Raw genomic sequence first — 16,036 nt, forward strand, 5'->3', positions numbered from 1 at the left:
AATTTATACATTGTTCAATGTCGCGTGTGAAAATATTTTGAGTTCCACAAATAGGAGATGTTGTTACGTTTTTATCTTTGCTGTGCGCTTGGAACGACGACGAAAACGACGACGATGACGATAATAACCTATGCAGAGTTTTACGACGCGTATTATCCGCCAATGGGCCGCCGCAGCGGCGTTCTTACGAAGAAGATGGACGTCGGTCGTTGGTCGAGGAAGGAAGGAAGGACGCAGTGTAACGGAGGGACGACGCCGGCTCATTAGGAGCTCTAACGACCCGCGCGAGTGCAACCAACCCCTACATACGTATACCTTGGACGTGCAGCCGCGTTGAATCAGCACCGACTACCCTCGCAGCTCACTCGACGTTCGTCGTGTAACCAACCTAGGCCGATGCGATCCGATCCCCGAACCTCCCTGCAATCTAAAAGTCAAATTTCCTCGTGCCGCCCGCGACGTTACCGGGCATAGGTATATAATATATATGTATACATTGTATGCTACCCTGGGGGGTCAGAATACCGAAAGACTGATCGAAAAGCTCAAATTTTCGAGATACCGATTTTAAAGTAACCGATGATCGGTGCACCGAAATTGGGATTCGCGACAACACACCCGGTACAGCAATTATTTACACACTTTTGTGTTCTCTATTTTTAGTTTCCTACAAGACGAACTTTTCGTACTTGTGGTCCTTCTACGTTTTTAAATATCGGCAATTTGACGTTTCGAATTTCGCCCCGTCGATGTTCTGCTCTTTCGCATTTTTCCGCCGAACCGCCGTACATGTACATGCATGGCGTATGTATCGTCGGCAATAAAACGGATAACGTAATTCTAAATGCAATTACGACCGCGTGTCACGACAATGACATTGTATAAACCCAAGTATCTCGTTATGCAGTCTGCCTGTACAGTAATAACACGTCCACTATTACCGCATATCGGACTAGTAAAGTAGTATTTTTATTTTATTTCTCCGTTAGAGAATTATTAATAATCCACGTACCCTGCGAATAATTTATTTACATCTACGCTAATTACCCGCGCGCTGATGTGCAGGGATGCAAGTAAATTGCGAAATACACCTTTTTTTTCTCTTCATCATCCCGTTTTAAATTCACAACGATACGCGCACACAGCTCGCAGAGCCCTTATCCGGAGAGATGAATACGCTGCACCTGTCGTTCCTCGTATTTACATATATTACGTTTACATCAGGTGGAAGGAAGTCGGGGGTGATATAACTTATACCTATGCAGCAGCGCACAACGGAAGCGGGGTACCTTATACTTTGGAGGAGCGCGTCGCACGCGCGATTTGTCGACGGAAAACTACGGTTGTTACGTGTAGAATTGTACACGTAACTTATACGTATGTACCTACTACGTCCCCACGTATACGCCTAAATCGTCTATAACATACGGGGCATTCCACGTCCAATCAGCAACTCACGTATCTCATCCCCCTTCGATTTTTAGGAATTTTTAGCATCATGTTCTTACCAACACAAAAGGGTCTCGGAAATTTTTTTTTTCTTACGTTTTTTCAGCCAATGGTAAAATTTATACGAAAGTGCAAAATAAATTAGGAAAACACCGTGTTTGAAAATGTTGGGAAATTCACACCGACTCTATGATTTAAAGTGTGATTTTTTGAACAACGCACGATAATGGGATCTGAATGTTTACTATTTTTTTTTTTTTCGCAATTTTCTAGTTTTCACATGTCGAAATTGTTTTTTCTCTTGATTTTTTATATGCCTCGATCTAAACAGGTTGCAGAATCACATTATGTTCCTGATTCCGTGATCTGTTTGGATCGGGACATAGAGAAAAGAAAAAAAAAACTTCCATACCGACATGAAATAATTAAAAACTTGCGAAAAAATTAGTAAATATTCAGATCAGGTTTATCGTCGCTGACAAAAATTGTCGCCGGTATCGAGAGTAAAAAAATTAGCATATATTCGTAATAATTTTCGCGGAATTGATTCGTCATTGGATTGGATTGCTTATAACTCTGGTTTCTTCCTATAGTCGCAGCGATGGATGCGGTTTGGATCATTTTAATTTCAGATAATTACCGCGCTCCATTTATTACACTTCAACTTTCACGCAGAGCGGTTTCATATTCAACGAAATATATTGACATTTTTTTTAGCCCCTTTCCGCGCAATATTAGATATCCTGTAGGGGCAATCTAATGCCGAGGATTTTTTTCTCTCTCATACTGGCCTAGCTTTTTTCCATTTCTATTATCCTCGGAAGCGTGTGCATATATATAAGGAAATACGTGAACCCACACGGCGTCGTCCTCCACCTTAGAGGAATTCAATATGTGCTGAAAACGCGAAACGAGATTCTCTCTCTACCAAATTTTTTTCGCCACCCGTCTTTACGCTTTGTTGTACAGTATATATTTAGAATTTGAAGAATCATAATTACAATGATATAACAGATGCCGGTTGATCCTTACGGTGGCGTGAGAGATATCATGTTTGTCAGAATTTTCTTATCAATTTAACCGTTTACTGGATGCTGAGTTGACGTTTATAACAAGGTAGTATTCAACGGTTTTTAAGATCACTGATTACGAATCTGAAATCAGATTATGAAAATTTGAGATGGTGGATCCAATATGGTGGACGAAAATTTGTAATTATATCGAATACGGTCAAAGAAACTCTATGCAGGGTTTTTCGGGGTCGCTGATTGTATTCGTAATCTTGAATCTTTCAAATCTGATCTCAGATTCGTAATCAACGACCCTAAAAGCTTATAATTTATGTTAAACGTGCATACATGTAGAGGGGTAACTTTTTCGTAAATGAATTATTCTTTCAATTTTCACGATTTCCTTCAATCAACTTGCTTCCAACAATAATAATTTACATTAAATCGCATCAATTACTCTCGAGTATTGAAAACCTACGAGTATACCGTCGGAAATAGCAAAATATTCGCAAAGAAATATGTTTCCAAAATTGTCTAAATATACGAAAAATGTATTTAAAATAGGTGGCAAGAATAGTCCAAGGGTTGAAAAGACGTTTCGCGCGAAGCGCCGCGACGGTAATGCAATAAAATGAGTAAATCTTGCCGTGCGGTTTGAAGTGCACGCAACCTGCATACGTGTATCGTATAATCCAATCCACCCCACAGATGCAAATGGTAGAAACACGGGGTTACGGAGTACGCGCGGTATACCTCTGCGAATTTCTGCCCGCAGGATTAAGGGGGCGTCGGACAAGTGCCGGAATGGAAGGGAACCGCGTCCCCTGTCAGATTATGCGCCGCTAATTGTCAGCGACGAATTCCCCAGCCGCGCGTGGTACGTGCCATGCGGGGAGGATGCGCGTCGCATACGCAATTGCACACACGGGGGTCGCTCCTCACCCGCCCGCTATTCTCGTTACTACGGCACTGCGGAATTGCACGATTTCGTACCGTGCCTCTGCCGCTGCATCGAGCAGCTTGCGGATTCCGTAGGCCTCGATGTCGGTACACTCTGCGCGCGCTTTGATCCCCCGACGGAGAAATGTCTATTCCGCAAACATATACATGCGTACGCGTATAGCTAGCAAATTCACTTATACGGGGTTTTAGTTGCTGGACAGGGATTAGGCGGCTATCGTGCGATTGTGGGTGTACGGGAATTAAGAATTACGAAAAATAATCCATTACTTTTCCTCACGATCAATTTATGTGATTAAAGTATCGATTATCGTTGTCGTCTCACTTACTGACAACGAGATACCTGTTCGATGCAATGAGTGGAGTATATAAATGAATATTTTCAACTGAAATTGAAAAATGTTTTGAATGCAGCCATAAGTTATAAAAACAAATTTCCCCCGTTATAAGACTACGTATGGAAATTTACGTAATGTTCGTTTCGTATGCGCCGTTTCGAAAAAATACGAAACAACGGATCGATCGATTAATTTTTACCGATCCGATTGAGTCGTGTTCGATTATTTTTTTGGCTTACAATTAGTAGCCATCTTCAACGCGGGTCTAGCAGAATCATTTGTTATACCCGATTCTCTTATTCTTCGGTGAAAGAGAGTAGGTACAAGAGCATACAATAACATACATCATGTTTCACTTGCTCTTTTTCCCGCGACGCATGCACGCATGCACACCTGTCCAGGTGCGTGAACCGGTGCTGCGATCTCTGATACACGCACGTCCTTTTCTCATCCCTATCACCCGAATACGTGCGTTGATACAATACTAATACACGTAAATATATTGTACAATTGACGTACACTCTTTCCACGCACGATCTATAGGCGTATCGATTATTATCGCCGGATATTATAGTCTCGTTAACGATGCACAAGAATTGAGACAAACGACGCGTTTTATCGCCGTGCGTCTCAACGACGTTTCTCTCGCATCATCGTCGAGAATCGGACAAACAAGGCTTGCCGGCAGCTGCACGGCAACGGCGGATGATTCGTTAATACAGCTGGGAGAGGAGAGCGCACGCGACGCTCTACGTATACCTGCATAAACGACAATGGCATAGGTAGATAGCGGCGTGTTATTGATCCCCCCGAGCCTCGCCGCCCCCGACGTTGCTGATACCTAGGTCCACCCTGACCGAGGACTGCTGCTGCACGGGACGGCGAGCCAACCCCGTGTTATGTGAGGACGGTTCGACCCGTAGACCTGTAATTACACGGAGGCGCGAGAGGAAGACGAAGACGAGGAGGGGGAGGAGGAGGACCAGGGTGATCCCCTCCCCCCTCGGCTACCACGCCGGTCCCTCAATGCTGCAGCGTTACCGAATCGCTTCGACCTAGTCTCGCGCGTATTTATACCTATATCTCGTATCACCCGCGCACCTGCGGTACACAATGCCGATCATCCACCGTATAACCGCCATTCGGATAACACGATCCTATTATATACACTTGCGGAAAGAGCCTCCTGAGCACGCTGCGATTGCGTATTGATAGGTCTAATATGACTATTACGCGTTGAGGTAGTTCATTGTTTAGGTTTTATTTTGATTTTTTATTATACTGACAAAAAAAATTGATGTATATTTGTTTATTTTTATCGTATCGCGGTTCAATTAATCATTGTTCATAAAAATCAGCTAATCGCGGAATTGTTAGCTGCGGTTTGCTGTTGATTGGTGAACGATTGATCGGACCATCGTGCGAAAAAAATAAACTAATATACAAGTTCGCAAGGTGGGCATGTAAAAATAAATAAAAAATATTACAATAACTGGTGGCGAGCTCTAAATATTTTCCTATCTCCTCCGGGTTTGATGACAGTTTCTTTTTTCAGTATTTGTCACAAATTTTTCGAACGGTACTTTAAAGTAAAGCTGAAATATTAAGTACCCTGGTATACACGCAGCATTCGATTCGTGCGAATCCGCGCTTCTTCGATTATAATATATCTAGTTTGCGAGTCACGCCTTACGTCAACACTGCGGTAAGATGCGCGCTTACACGTGTCAAACAACGAAAGTAACGTCCAACAACCACGAGTGTGATTTAAGCTCTCGCGACGACGGGGCAACAGGTAAATCGCACAGGTAATCTATCGCGCAAGCTCGTTTATTCCCACCGACGTTTAGTTCAAACGTCGTACGTGTAGTCTGTAGGTATATTCGAGTGAATAATTGCGGTGGGTCGGCGTCTCGGTACGCGGGTCGAATCTCGAGGTTCGCACTTTGTAATCAACTATTCCGAAGAGATTTCAAGATGAGAAAATGTGAAGAAAGTGACGCGCAATACTTGGTTGGAATTGATCGTGAAATTATCGGTAAAATTTGGCAATATTTTTTTTTTGTTCGAAAGACGGAAAGAACGGAAAACAGGGTCGGGGTTAAAATTCCTAGTTTGAAATGTTCCGAAAGTGCCAAATTACGAATTTTTTTATGGCCAAACTTAAAATAAAGAAATTAAATTTTGACGAAACATCAAAGTCACGGTTGGGCCGAAAACCAACGCTCAAAGTTCCGAAAGGGCGTAACTCCGACAAGTCGAAGTTTCGCAAGTGCGGAAATGTGAAAATTTGAATATCTGAAACATGGAAATTCCGAATGATCCAATATTTTCAGTTCCATGAATTTCTGGCTCGGTAAAATTTCACCTGCACTTTGATCTTTCTTTGTTCTGGGTTTTTCATACTTTTACGTGCGGAATCCTCGTCATTCCGTTTCTTGGATTTTCCGATATTTCACACATATTTTACTCGTCGAGTAAACTACGCTGTATGCGTATATTTTAATTTATCGGAATTTTGCTCTATCGGAAAGTTACTTCTTGAAACTTTGCTCAATCGTAACATGAATTTTCGGAATTTTTCGTTTCGGAACGGCGAGCCGTCGGCTTTCCGACCATTCGAAAGTTGGTCGCTTTTTCAAAGTTTTATTTCTTTACTTCAAGTTTCGCCACCAAACAATTCGGAATTAGCTGCTTTAGGAACTTGTCAAATTCGGAACTCCAACCCCGCCCCGGGAAACAAATAAAACTGCAGCGGTGTAATCGATTATATCCCGAATTGTTGCTTCTATAGGGAATCTCAATTTCCCCCGCATACGTATATTATATTTCACCGTAGAATGGATATATACGCTACAAGCGTGCGCCCGCATACAGATCATACACCCTGCGTCCGTATTATACATCTTCGGTGACTTTTATTAACGCGCAGCCTCGACTAACTATGTACAAGTGGCGAACAGATGTGCGGAACGCCGTGCAGCAGCAGCAGCAGCGGCGAGAGCTATCCCCGTCTCTCAAAATTCGTTTTGTGTACATACGAACCTTGTATAAGCAATGAAAACTCTTCTCCCAGCTCTCCGTGCACCGTTCGCCATGCGTTAAATAAGATTTTTCGCCGTATATGAAGAAAAGTAAATTTACGTGCGATAAGTTCTTTACCGATTTCGCACGCGCGCACGCACACACACACATATCCATACGCACACAATGATCACAATAATGATCGATAGATTATTGACGTTGTTACGTTCCATCGTATCGATCTCTTATTTATTTTTCCTTGCTTGCTTTTTTCAGGAGCCGAGGACGTCTTCAGGTTCACAGGTAACGAGACACACACGGATTACTTCCGGCTTGTTCTACGGGACGGGAATTACCTTCTAGTCGGAGGACGGTAAGATAATTAATAGAGCTCACGCTGTATCCGAATATCACTTGATCCTTGCGGAATCAATCCGTATGTATATAATTGGGGTGATAGTCTGAAAAAATTGGGCAATCCTTTTCGAATTATTTTGAAGTCGATACGTACGTAGATGTAACAATTATCGGGGTGATGTAAAAGCCGTGTTCCGATTTCTATTTACGCCGTAGAAATCTGGTTCACAATTTGAGCCTGACGGATCTGACCGAGCAGCAACGTCTTTCGTGGTACTCGCCGGATACGGACATAAAGATGTGCGTCGTAAAGGGCAAGGATGAGGAGACGTGCCAGAACTACGTGAGGATTCTCGCCCAGACGGGACCCAGTACCCTGCTTGTCTGTGCGACGAACGCCTTCAAGCCGGTGTGCAGAGATTACCTGGTTCAGCCCGGCAACTACACCGTAGTAAAGGAGCGACCCGGTCAGGCAGTTTGTCCCTACGACCCCCAGCATAATAGCACCTTCGTATACGTCGACGGGGAACTTTACACGGGGACTGTCGCCGACTTTTCGGGGATGGACCCGATTATTTATCGCGAACCCCTTCAGACCGAACAGTACGACTCCATGAGTCTGAACGGTAGGTTTTTCGATCATTGGTTTTCCTTCCCTTGCCTTTTGCATCACGTAATACCGGAATCTTTTTACTTTTTTTTTTCAGCGCCGAATTTCGTCAGCTCTATGACCCAGGGAGACTTTGTGTATTTCTTTTTTCGCGAGACGGCCGTTGAGTACATCAACTGCGGCAAGGTAATTGTCGCGATACCGTTTACAAGTATCCCTTTTATTGATCTCGTGGGTATAACGACGTTTCTCAAACGATTCGGGCACCCGCACCCGCAGACACTTGTGTTATCTTTCATCTCTTCAAGTCTCTTCAATTTGTGTTTGAGAGGGGTGGTGGTACAGCTTGGAAGGTCTAAAATCATACCTATTCTTAGAAGTTTTTTTTTTTTTTTTTGTTTCTTGTTTTTTTCAACAAAATGAAAACACTTGAAGCAATTTGACTTTGAGCGCTCTATTATCTCGAGTTTCAAGAAAATTTTAGAATTTTTTCTTTCAAATTAATAAAAAAATGGTGGCACTGCGCATATAAGTAGCGAACGACTCCGAACTCGAGGACTTTTGCCGTGGCGCATCTTCCGACATCACTGTCCAACTTGTAACAAATATAACAAATTTTGTAGTTAAAAACACCTTTTCGAGTTCCAGCTCATAGCCCGATTGTTGAAAGAAAATTATTTTCAAATATGTACGATTATAAACGAAAAATTTCATTTTCCCACCAACAAGTTGTTCAAAAATTTTTTATAACAATGTTACGGGATTGAAATTCAGAAATCTAGTTACGAGCTCGAGTCGATAAACAAGTTTTCAAGGTTGTGTCGGAAAAAATTCGAAAATGTTCTTGAAACTATAAATATTGAAGCTCTCAAACTCAAATTGCTCCAAGTGTTTTCATTATCTTTAAACAAACTTAAAAATAAGTATGTCTTTAGACCGTCCGAGCTGCACCACCACCTTAAGAAATTCGTATTGAATCCTTCAGTTTCTTCGTTTCTTTGAATGCATATTAAACTAGAAAAACATACAATAATGGAGCCATGGCGATCATTGTACTAATTTATTATTCGGGTTTGGAAATATTTGATGCACACTTTTACCACTGCATGTATTATGTTCATCATATTCCCAGGCCGTATATTCCCGCGTTGCGCGAGTCTGCAAGTACGATCGTGGAGGGCCACATCGTTTTCGAAATCGGTGGACCTCGTTTCTCAAGTCACGGCTCAACTGCTCCGTTACCGGCGATTTTCCCTTCTATTTCAACGAGATTCGTGAGTATACAGAACGTTTAGGTCACAGAATGGGCAATGTTCTGAGTCTGGATATCCTGTGAAAATGTCCAAAACTAACTTTCATTTACGATAATTTCATTTAGCTTGATGGAATCTACATTGTCCTGCTCTTCTTCTAACGACGATCATTTCTATCCTTGCAGAGTCGACGACGGAACTGATATCTGGCCAGTACGGTGGTGTCTCGGCACAGCTTATATACGGGACGTTCACGACGCCAGTGAACAGCATAAGCGGTTCAGCAGTCTGTGCATTTTCGCTGCAAGACATAGCGGACACCTTTGAGGGAAACTTCAAGGAGCAAAGTGCCCTGAATTCGAACTGGCTCCCGGTACAGAGTGCAAAAGTACCAGACCCAAGGCCTGGCCAGTGTGTAAATGACTCCCGTACGCTGCCGGACCTCACCTTAAACTTCATCAAGAGCCATTCCCTCATGGACGAATCCGTGCCGAGCTTCTTCGGCCAGCCTATCGTTATAAGGACGAGCTTTCAGTGCGTTGTATGACTTGCGAAAAATTCAGCGTGGCCACTGATCGGGAAATTCTGAAAAACCTGGAAATTTCATGGAATTCTAAAATTCTGAAATAGTTGGAGAAATGTCAGAGCTTTTTCTGTGGAAAGTCAGGGAATCGTTTACTATGTTTTTTTTTTTCATACAAATAGGTCCTACAATTTTTTTAAAGCTTTAGATAGATTAGATCGAATACAAATTTTTTTACCATCGCCGGAAGGTTCACTTCAAACTTTGAATATTCCTAAATATTACCTTACAAACGATTTTGCGCATCGGCCAGATGGGACAGTGTGGCTCAAGTGACAGTTCGTACTTTCACAATTGGTCAGGGAAAATCATAAGATGTTTGTCTGGAAATCGGGGAAACGTCAGGGGATTCCGTGCTGGAGATTTAGTGGCCACTCTGTTGAAAAAATCCGCCTCAGTTTTCCATCGATCAAAAGTGTCACTCATTGTTCTCTCGCGTCTCGTTTCAGCTACCGTTTCACGCAAATAGCGGTAGATCCGCAAGTCAAAACGCCAGGTGGAAAGACATACGACGTATTGTTCATCGGAACGGACAACGGGAAAGTGATAAAGGCGGTGAACGCTGACTCGGCGGACAGTCACCAGCGAGCGAGTCCCGTTGTCATCGAGGAGATCCAGGCATTCCCTGCATCTGTTCCTGTACGAGGTATAAAAGTGGTGCGAGCCTCGCAGGCTGGTGATGGGCTTGAGGATGGGCGTTTGGTAGTCATTGCGGACGGGCAAGTTCAGGCGCTGAGGCTGCACCGCTGCTACAGCGACAGGATATTATCCTGCGGCGAGTGCGTTGCTCTTCAGGATCCCTACTGTGCGTGGGACAAGATCGAGGGTAAATGTCGCGCTCTCGTCGGTCCTGCGGCTACCGACGCGTCCAGGTTCCTTCAGAGCGTTGCCAGCGGAATACACGCCTCATGCCCGCCTAGTAAGAGCCTGAACAAGGACGCTGGGAGTGTCGGCGCGATATCAGCAAACCAGAACAAATTTCCCCAAGACTCAATGATACCTAACAAGGAAAGCCAGGGGGGAGAGATCATCAACATAATGCAGGACGAGGAGCAACAGAATTCGGGTTAGTGAAGCGATTAGTTAGGTGATTATCGTAGATGTCGTTGATAATTTTTCTTCTCATATGCAGAATCTGAGTGCTGCCTAGGTTGTTTGACACCTGTTTGATATCCATTTTTCTCAGGTCCAGCAGTGTCCGCGGCGGATTCTCCACCGCCTCAATACTCCGTAGAGACCCTGGTTATGGCTGTGGTTGCTGGTGCGCTCGCAGCTCTTCTGGTAGGATTCGTTGCGGGTTATCTTTGCGGCAGGAAGTGCCGAAAAGACGAAGATGACAATCTGCCGTACCCGGATACGGAGTATGAATACTTCGAGCAGCGGCAAACCGTGAACAGGTATAACGAGCCTGCGAAATGCGATGCGACCGAGTTGGGGTAGAAGGAACCGCACCGATCGTGTACGTTGCACGATATCTAACGCAAAATCACGCTTTTCAGTAGGTTGGCACCCGAGCCAAAGCTTTTGCCGCAAGAGGAGGTGACGTACGCGGAACCAGTCCTGGTACCGCAACCGCCGAAGCTCCATTCGCCGAAAGGAACGATGCGAAAGCCACCACCGACCCCAGCAGAGACGCTCTTCCAGTTCCCGGACGGATACGGGTTCCGGGGCCCGAGGGATAACTTCGGAACGCTCCGGTCTCACCAGGGTGACGCGTATCGTCGCACGGACGGTTTCGCGACGACGCGAAGCGTGAAGAAGGTTTATCTCTGAGAAATGAGCGAGGAGGGAGGAGGGGGCCGTCACCGAAGTCTCGGGCGGCCGGCGCGGAACCGGCACACCGGGGCAGCGGGTAGAAGTCGCGCCGCGTCGGGAGGAGGCCAGTCAACGCGGGAACTCGCTGGTCCAAGGGCACTCGAGTCGCCCTCGCCGCCGTCGAGCGCCTCGTCGAGCTCGCCCTCCCCCCCTTCCTCCTCGCCATCGCCAACCCTGGTCACGATACCGATGGGTGGCGTCGGGGGTCCGGGTGGCGTTCCACTCGGTGGTGCGTCGACACCTCCGCCCCCGCCACCTCGTACACCTCCGTGCAGTTTCATATACCGATCATAGTCTCCGTCGGTTATTTACGACGTCACTCGTATAATAAGGTCCTAGCGACCGTTAAATGATTTGGTAAGGCGTTCGAGGCCTTGGCACGTGGGGCGAAATTAAAGTCAAGGTATAACCGTAGCGGTATAACGAGAATACAAAGAGGATCGCATCACGTGAAAGATGATATTTTCCGATATTATCGGAGAAATATGATTACGATGATATGGGTTGAGGAAATTTCATTCGTCTACGACGAGAAATGTATACATTATTAACAATAATAGGGATAGGAACGCGCTTATGGACTGGACGCTATTAGTGCTCCGCGAGAGCATGTTCATTGAGGGTGGTTACCAATGTTTCCGCATGTAACCTCAAATCAAATAGGGTTTAGCTTGTATCAATAAAAATGCCTGATGTTTTTCTCTCCGATATCCATTTCCAAAGACTATGGATAATAATTGCGTAATTACCGTTGGACGGAGCGTGAGAGCTGCTTCCATGGAGCACGTCAATCCCCCCCCCTTCCTCGCCACTCGCCCTGTCTTTTCAATCGTGAGATAAAGAGGGGCGAAGTGGCCGCATACTTGTGTATGTACATACACAGTTATAATGTACGTACCTGACACACAATGTATTGCATAATGAAGCAAAAGTGGAAAAATTGTTTAATTGGAAATCTGACTGAACAAACAGCGCAATGATTTGTTATTTAAAGAATAGTTCAATCGGTCGTCCGAGTGGAAAGTGAGACCGTATACTATTTGAGCATGGGGAAAAGACAAAGTGGGGGCGGGGGAAAAAAAGAGTAAATTCTGTTCGTCTGTCCCTAGCCCGGTGGTGTATCGTGACATCTATCTTAAAGTGCTTCTTATTTCGGTGTGTTTAGAAGTATAACGCGTATGTGATATATAATATTCTATATTGACGAGATGTTTTCTAGGCGATGGATCAACGGGTTTCAGAGACTTTACGTGGGATGACTCTGTACAATGTATAAAAAGACGTTTCACCTCTACCGGTCGATTTTGAGTTTCCTTGTTCAATCCAGACCAAGCGTTATATATATATATATGAGCCACTCGTTCTGAGTCGAAATTCAAATCTAATTTCAATATTTCAACTTCCTTCACCATCAATCAAAAATAGAGGGGGAACCGTAGAACGATAGAAGAGTTGAAAAACGAAACAGGAATGTGAAGACACTTATTTTACTTCATTTTGTAATATTGGGATCGCGTGCATGTGTAAGGCTTACGTTTATATTAGAAAGAACCGTGACGAAGAGAACGGCAAACGTTGAATTCAAAGAACGAGAAGCAAGACGAAAATTTTCGACTCGGTATCCGACTTCTGTTTATTCCACGACATACGTGTGATGGTTGTTCAAATTTCGCACGGTCTGTGAATATGTAAACTCGAGGTGAGTCTGGTTGGGTGCGACAGGGCGCAAATTGAGTGAATACGAGGCGAGGAGTATTGGAATACTTACGTAATTCTTTTTTCAAGAAACAGATGAAAAAGAAAAATAGAAAAAAAAATGGAAAAAGGAAGAAAACAAAAATTGGAGTAGTTGTTAATTGATCAAAATCAGACCGAGGCCTTTCGGCTCCCCGAAGCACAGGTCAAAACGCAAAGACTGAATGTGAAAGATCGGCTGGCTTGGCGAGCGAGCAAGCCTCTCGTTATTCGTTCGTCGTTCTCTCGCGGCGTTTGTGCGAGTATATAACAGACTTTATAATATAACTTTTATTATTTACCGACAGTACAAATTTTTCATCGTGTTAATACTCGCTGTAATTAGGTTTTTGTTTGTAAGAGAAAAACAACAAAAAAAAAGAAGCTAATGAAAAAAACCTCGCCAATCCAAACTCTACATATACATTACATGTATGTGGACGACGGTCGTGTTTGTATTTAGACATCGTTTCAACTATACGGACGAATCGAATCCATGTGACCGGCGCCACTCATCATACTCAATTACTTACCGACGACTGTATATTAAACTGCTGAAAGACTGCGGGTTTTTCGGGATTCTTATAAACGCTGCCATTTGATATTCTCTCGTCTTATTTATTTTCGTTACGTATACTTGTATTTTTTTATTCTTCTTATTAATTAGGTTTTTTCCGATTTCAACTCAATTGTATTATTACTTATATTTTTTTTTTTTTCTTTTTTCTTGTATCAGCGTGTACGTATACATATTACACATATAGCTCGTATTTGGAAACCCGTTTCTTAAGTTTCTATAATAGAGCTGACTGGTCCCGCTGTGTTATAATAATATATATTCAAGTGATTTTTACATAAAAGACTCAGGCAAGATACCAAAGATATTAATTATACTATTATAATAATTAGGCACCGCTGGTCATTGCGATGATGGTTATCGGTTATCGTTAGAGGCGCACAAGAATACAAGATATAGTTATCCAATCGTTATCATTTATCAATTTAACAATTATCAATTTAATCGATTAATATATCGTGATAAATATAATATGAATAATGAGGCGTTGAGCCATTCCGCGATCATCAAGACGTAAGAGAGCCAGATTTGGCAATAATAAAACTAACAACAACTCACGTGTATAATGCAAAAAGCACAAATCATATTATCGGAATAGGGAGGTATATATTATATTAAAATACATATATAGGTATATTGCATATACTTACCGATATACGTAGGTATAGGTATACATATACACCTTGTTGAGGAATTTTAAATAATCATGTTGAAGAAAAAAATACAAAAAAAAAAACACTAGTTGGGGGGGGACACTTGATTATATTATAATGATACGATGATAATAATGACGCGTCGTTTGAGCGATGCGCGAAAAAAGTTGTATACCGACCTAGACTCTAGAGGTAAACGACACTTATGCATACATACATACATCCATATATAAGTAAAACATAACGCTTCGAAGTTGCGGGGATCGCTTTAAATTAGTTTTGACAAATGCTTGTACGTAGTGGCAGTGTTTTAACGACGCGTCATTCGTCTTTAAATATATTTATGGAAGAGGCATAGCCGGTTCGTACGATTATAATTTATATTAATTAACTAATTATTATTAATGAAGCAAAGTAAAGTAAAGTAAGGTAAAAAAGAAAAAAAAAAAAAAAAACCAACAAAAATTGAGTAAAAAAATATTATTATAATTAATAACAATAGACGCAGCTCCATTTATTACATGGGAGCCGTTGATTAGGTATCGCCGAACGCAAGGCGTGACGTAACGTAACGTGACGCAACTTAACGTATGTGACGTTGTCAGTTTATGTGGCGGCGGGAGCTTAGAGGTAAAAAATAGAAGATTAGTACGGTACATAGAACGCTTGAAACGTATATTTAATAAAATATAACATATAATATAATAATATTATAACTTTTTATAAATATATTTTTCCGTCGGAGTCTAGCCTAGGTAGGAATGTATATGCAGTTGTATATATACATATATGTATATATTATACATACACACACCCGCATGTATATGTATGCATATATTCATTTATATACCTGACGTATATATATATATGTGTGTATGGCATACATATAAACGTATATCGTAACATACATTTTATTTATCCGATCTTATATTATATTATTATTATTATTAACAAGATATGTAGGAGTTAATAATTCATCACCTTAGGCGTCGTAGCTTTACAGGTTCTTAGTAGAGGGTCGTATGGGTAAAAGAAATGGCGTGAAAATGAAATCTAGTACCTACTAAGTAGATAATAATGAATATGGAAACGATAAATTAAAATAACAATAGTGATATGTAACGATTGAAGTACACTAACAGGCATCGTATACTCAAAGCATTCGGTAAAATTATTCACGCGAGTGGAGAGACTTTTCCCCGTATAAACATGCACACATAAATCCAATTCGCGCATACGTATTAAACTTGTATAATATTACTTACATTCATTAAGTATGTATCAATAATTTGCCCGAGATTGTCGAACGGTATCTATAATTATTAAAATTAAATTTATACCTATATACTTATATTATACCTTAAACACATACCTTCACATATATACATATAAATGTAGTTTGAAAATTCGTTAATTGGTGAATAGTCGCCGTTGTCGAAGCTACGGGTACAGATTTTAGAATTTTCTAGGCAGTTAGCGCGTAGGTACTATACATAGTTATCATATATGAAAATTTCAACATATATATACAATATATAAATACACGCGTATATGTACATATACATTATATATATATGTAGGTACCCGAGGTATCGTAGATGCGTAGATTTGAAGGAAGAAATTGAAAATATGGAAAAACGAGAAAAGAGATGAAAAAAAAACAAGAACAATTT

At 42.1% G+C, this 16,036-nt stretch overlaps 1 protein-coding gene across 3 annotated transcripts in view; it reads left to right on the forward strand.

Moving 5' to 3' along the window:
• The window catches only part of LOC124308661 (semaphorin-1A), a 30,314-nt gene that overhangs the window by 7,092 nt on the left and 7,186 nt on the right, over positions 1–16,036 (forward strand). Inside the window, exons 3-10 of one of the 3 annotated variants that reach the window (XM_046771584.1) lie at positions 7,058–7,154; positions 7,355–7,764; positions 7,846–7,934; positions 8,881–9,022; positions 9,187–9,535; positions 10,034–10,650; positions 10,771–10,981; positions 11,084–11,227. In XM_046771584.1, the coding sequence (XP_046627540.1) occupies positions 7,058–7,154; positions 7,355–7,764; positions 7,846–7,934; positions 8,881–9,022; positions 9,187–9,535; positions 10,034–10,650; positions 10,771–10,981; positions 11,084–11,227 (2,059 nt within the window). Of the gene's footprint in view, positions 1–7,057; positions 7,155–7,354; positions 7,765–7,845; positions 7,935–8,880; positions 9,023–9,186; positions 9,536–10,033; positions 10,651–10,770; positions 10,982–11,083; positions 14,185–16,036 lie in introns of those variants that run through there. The other 2 variants (XM_046771581.1, XM_046771583.1) reach the window with 2 other exon arrangements.

The sequence above is a fragment of the Neodiprion virginianus genome, chromosome 7, assembly GCF_021901495.1.
Source record: "Neodiprion virginianus isolate iyNeoVirg1 chromosome 7, iyNeoVirg1.1, whole genome shotgun sequence".
Lineage (NCBI taxonomy): Eukaryota > Metazoa > Arthropoda > Insecta > Hymenoptera > Diprionidae > Neodiprion > Neodiprion virginianus.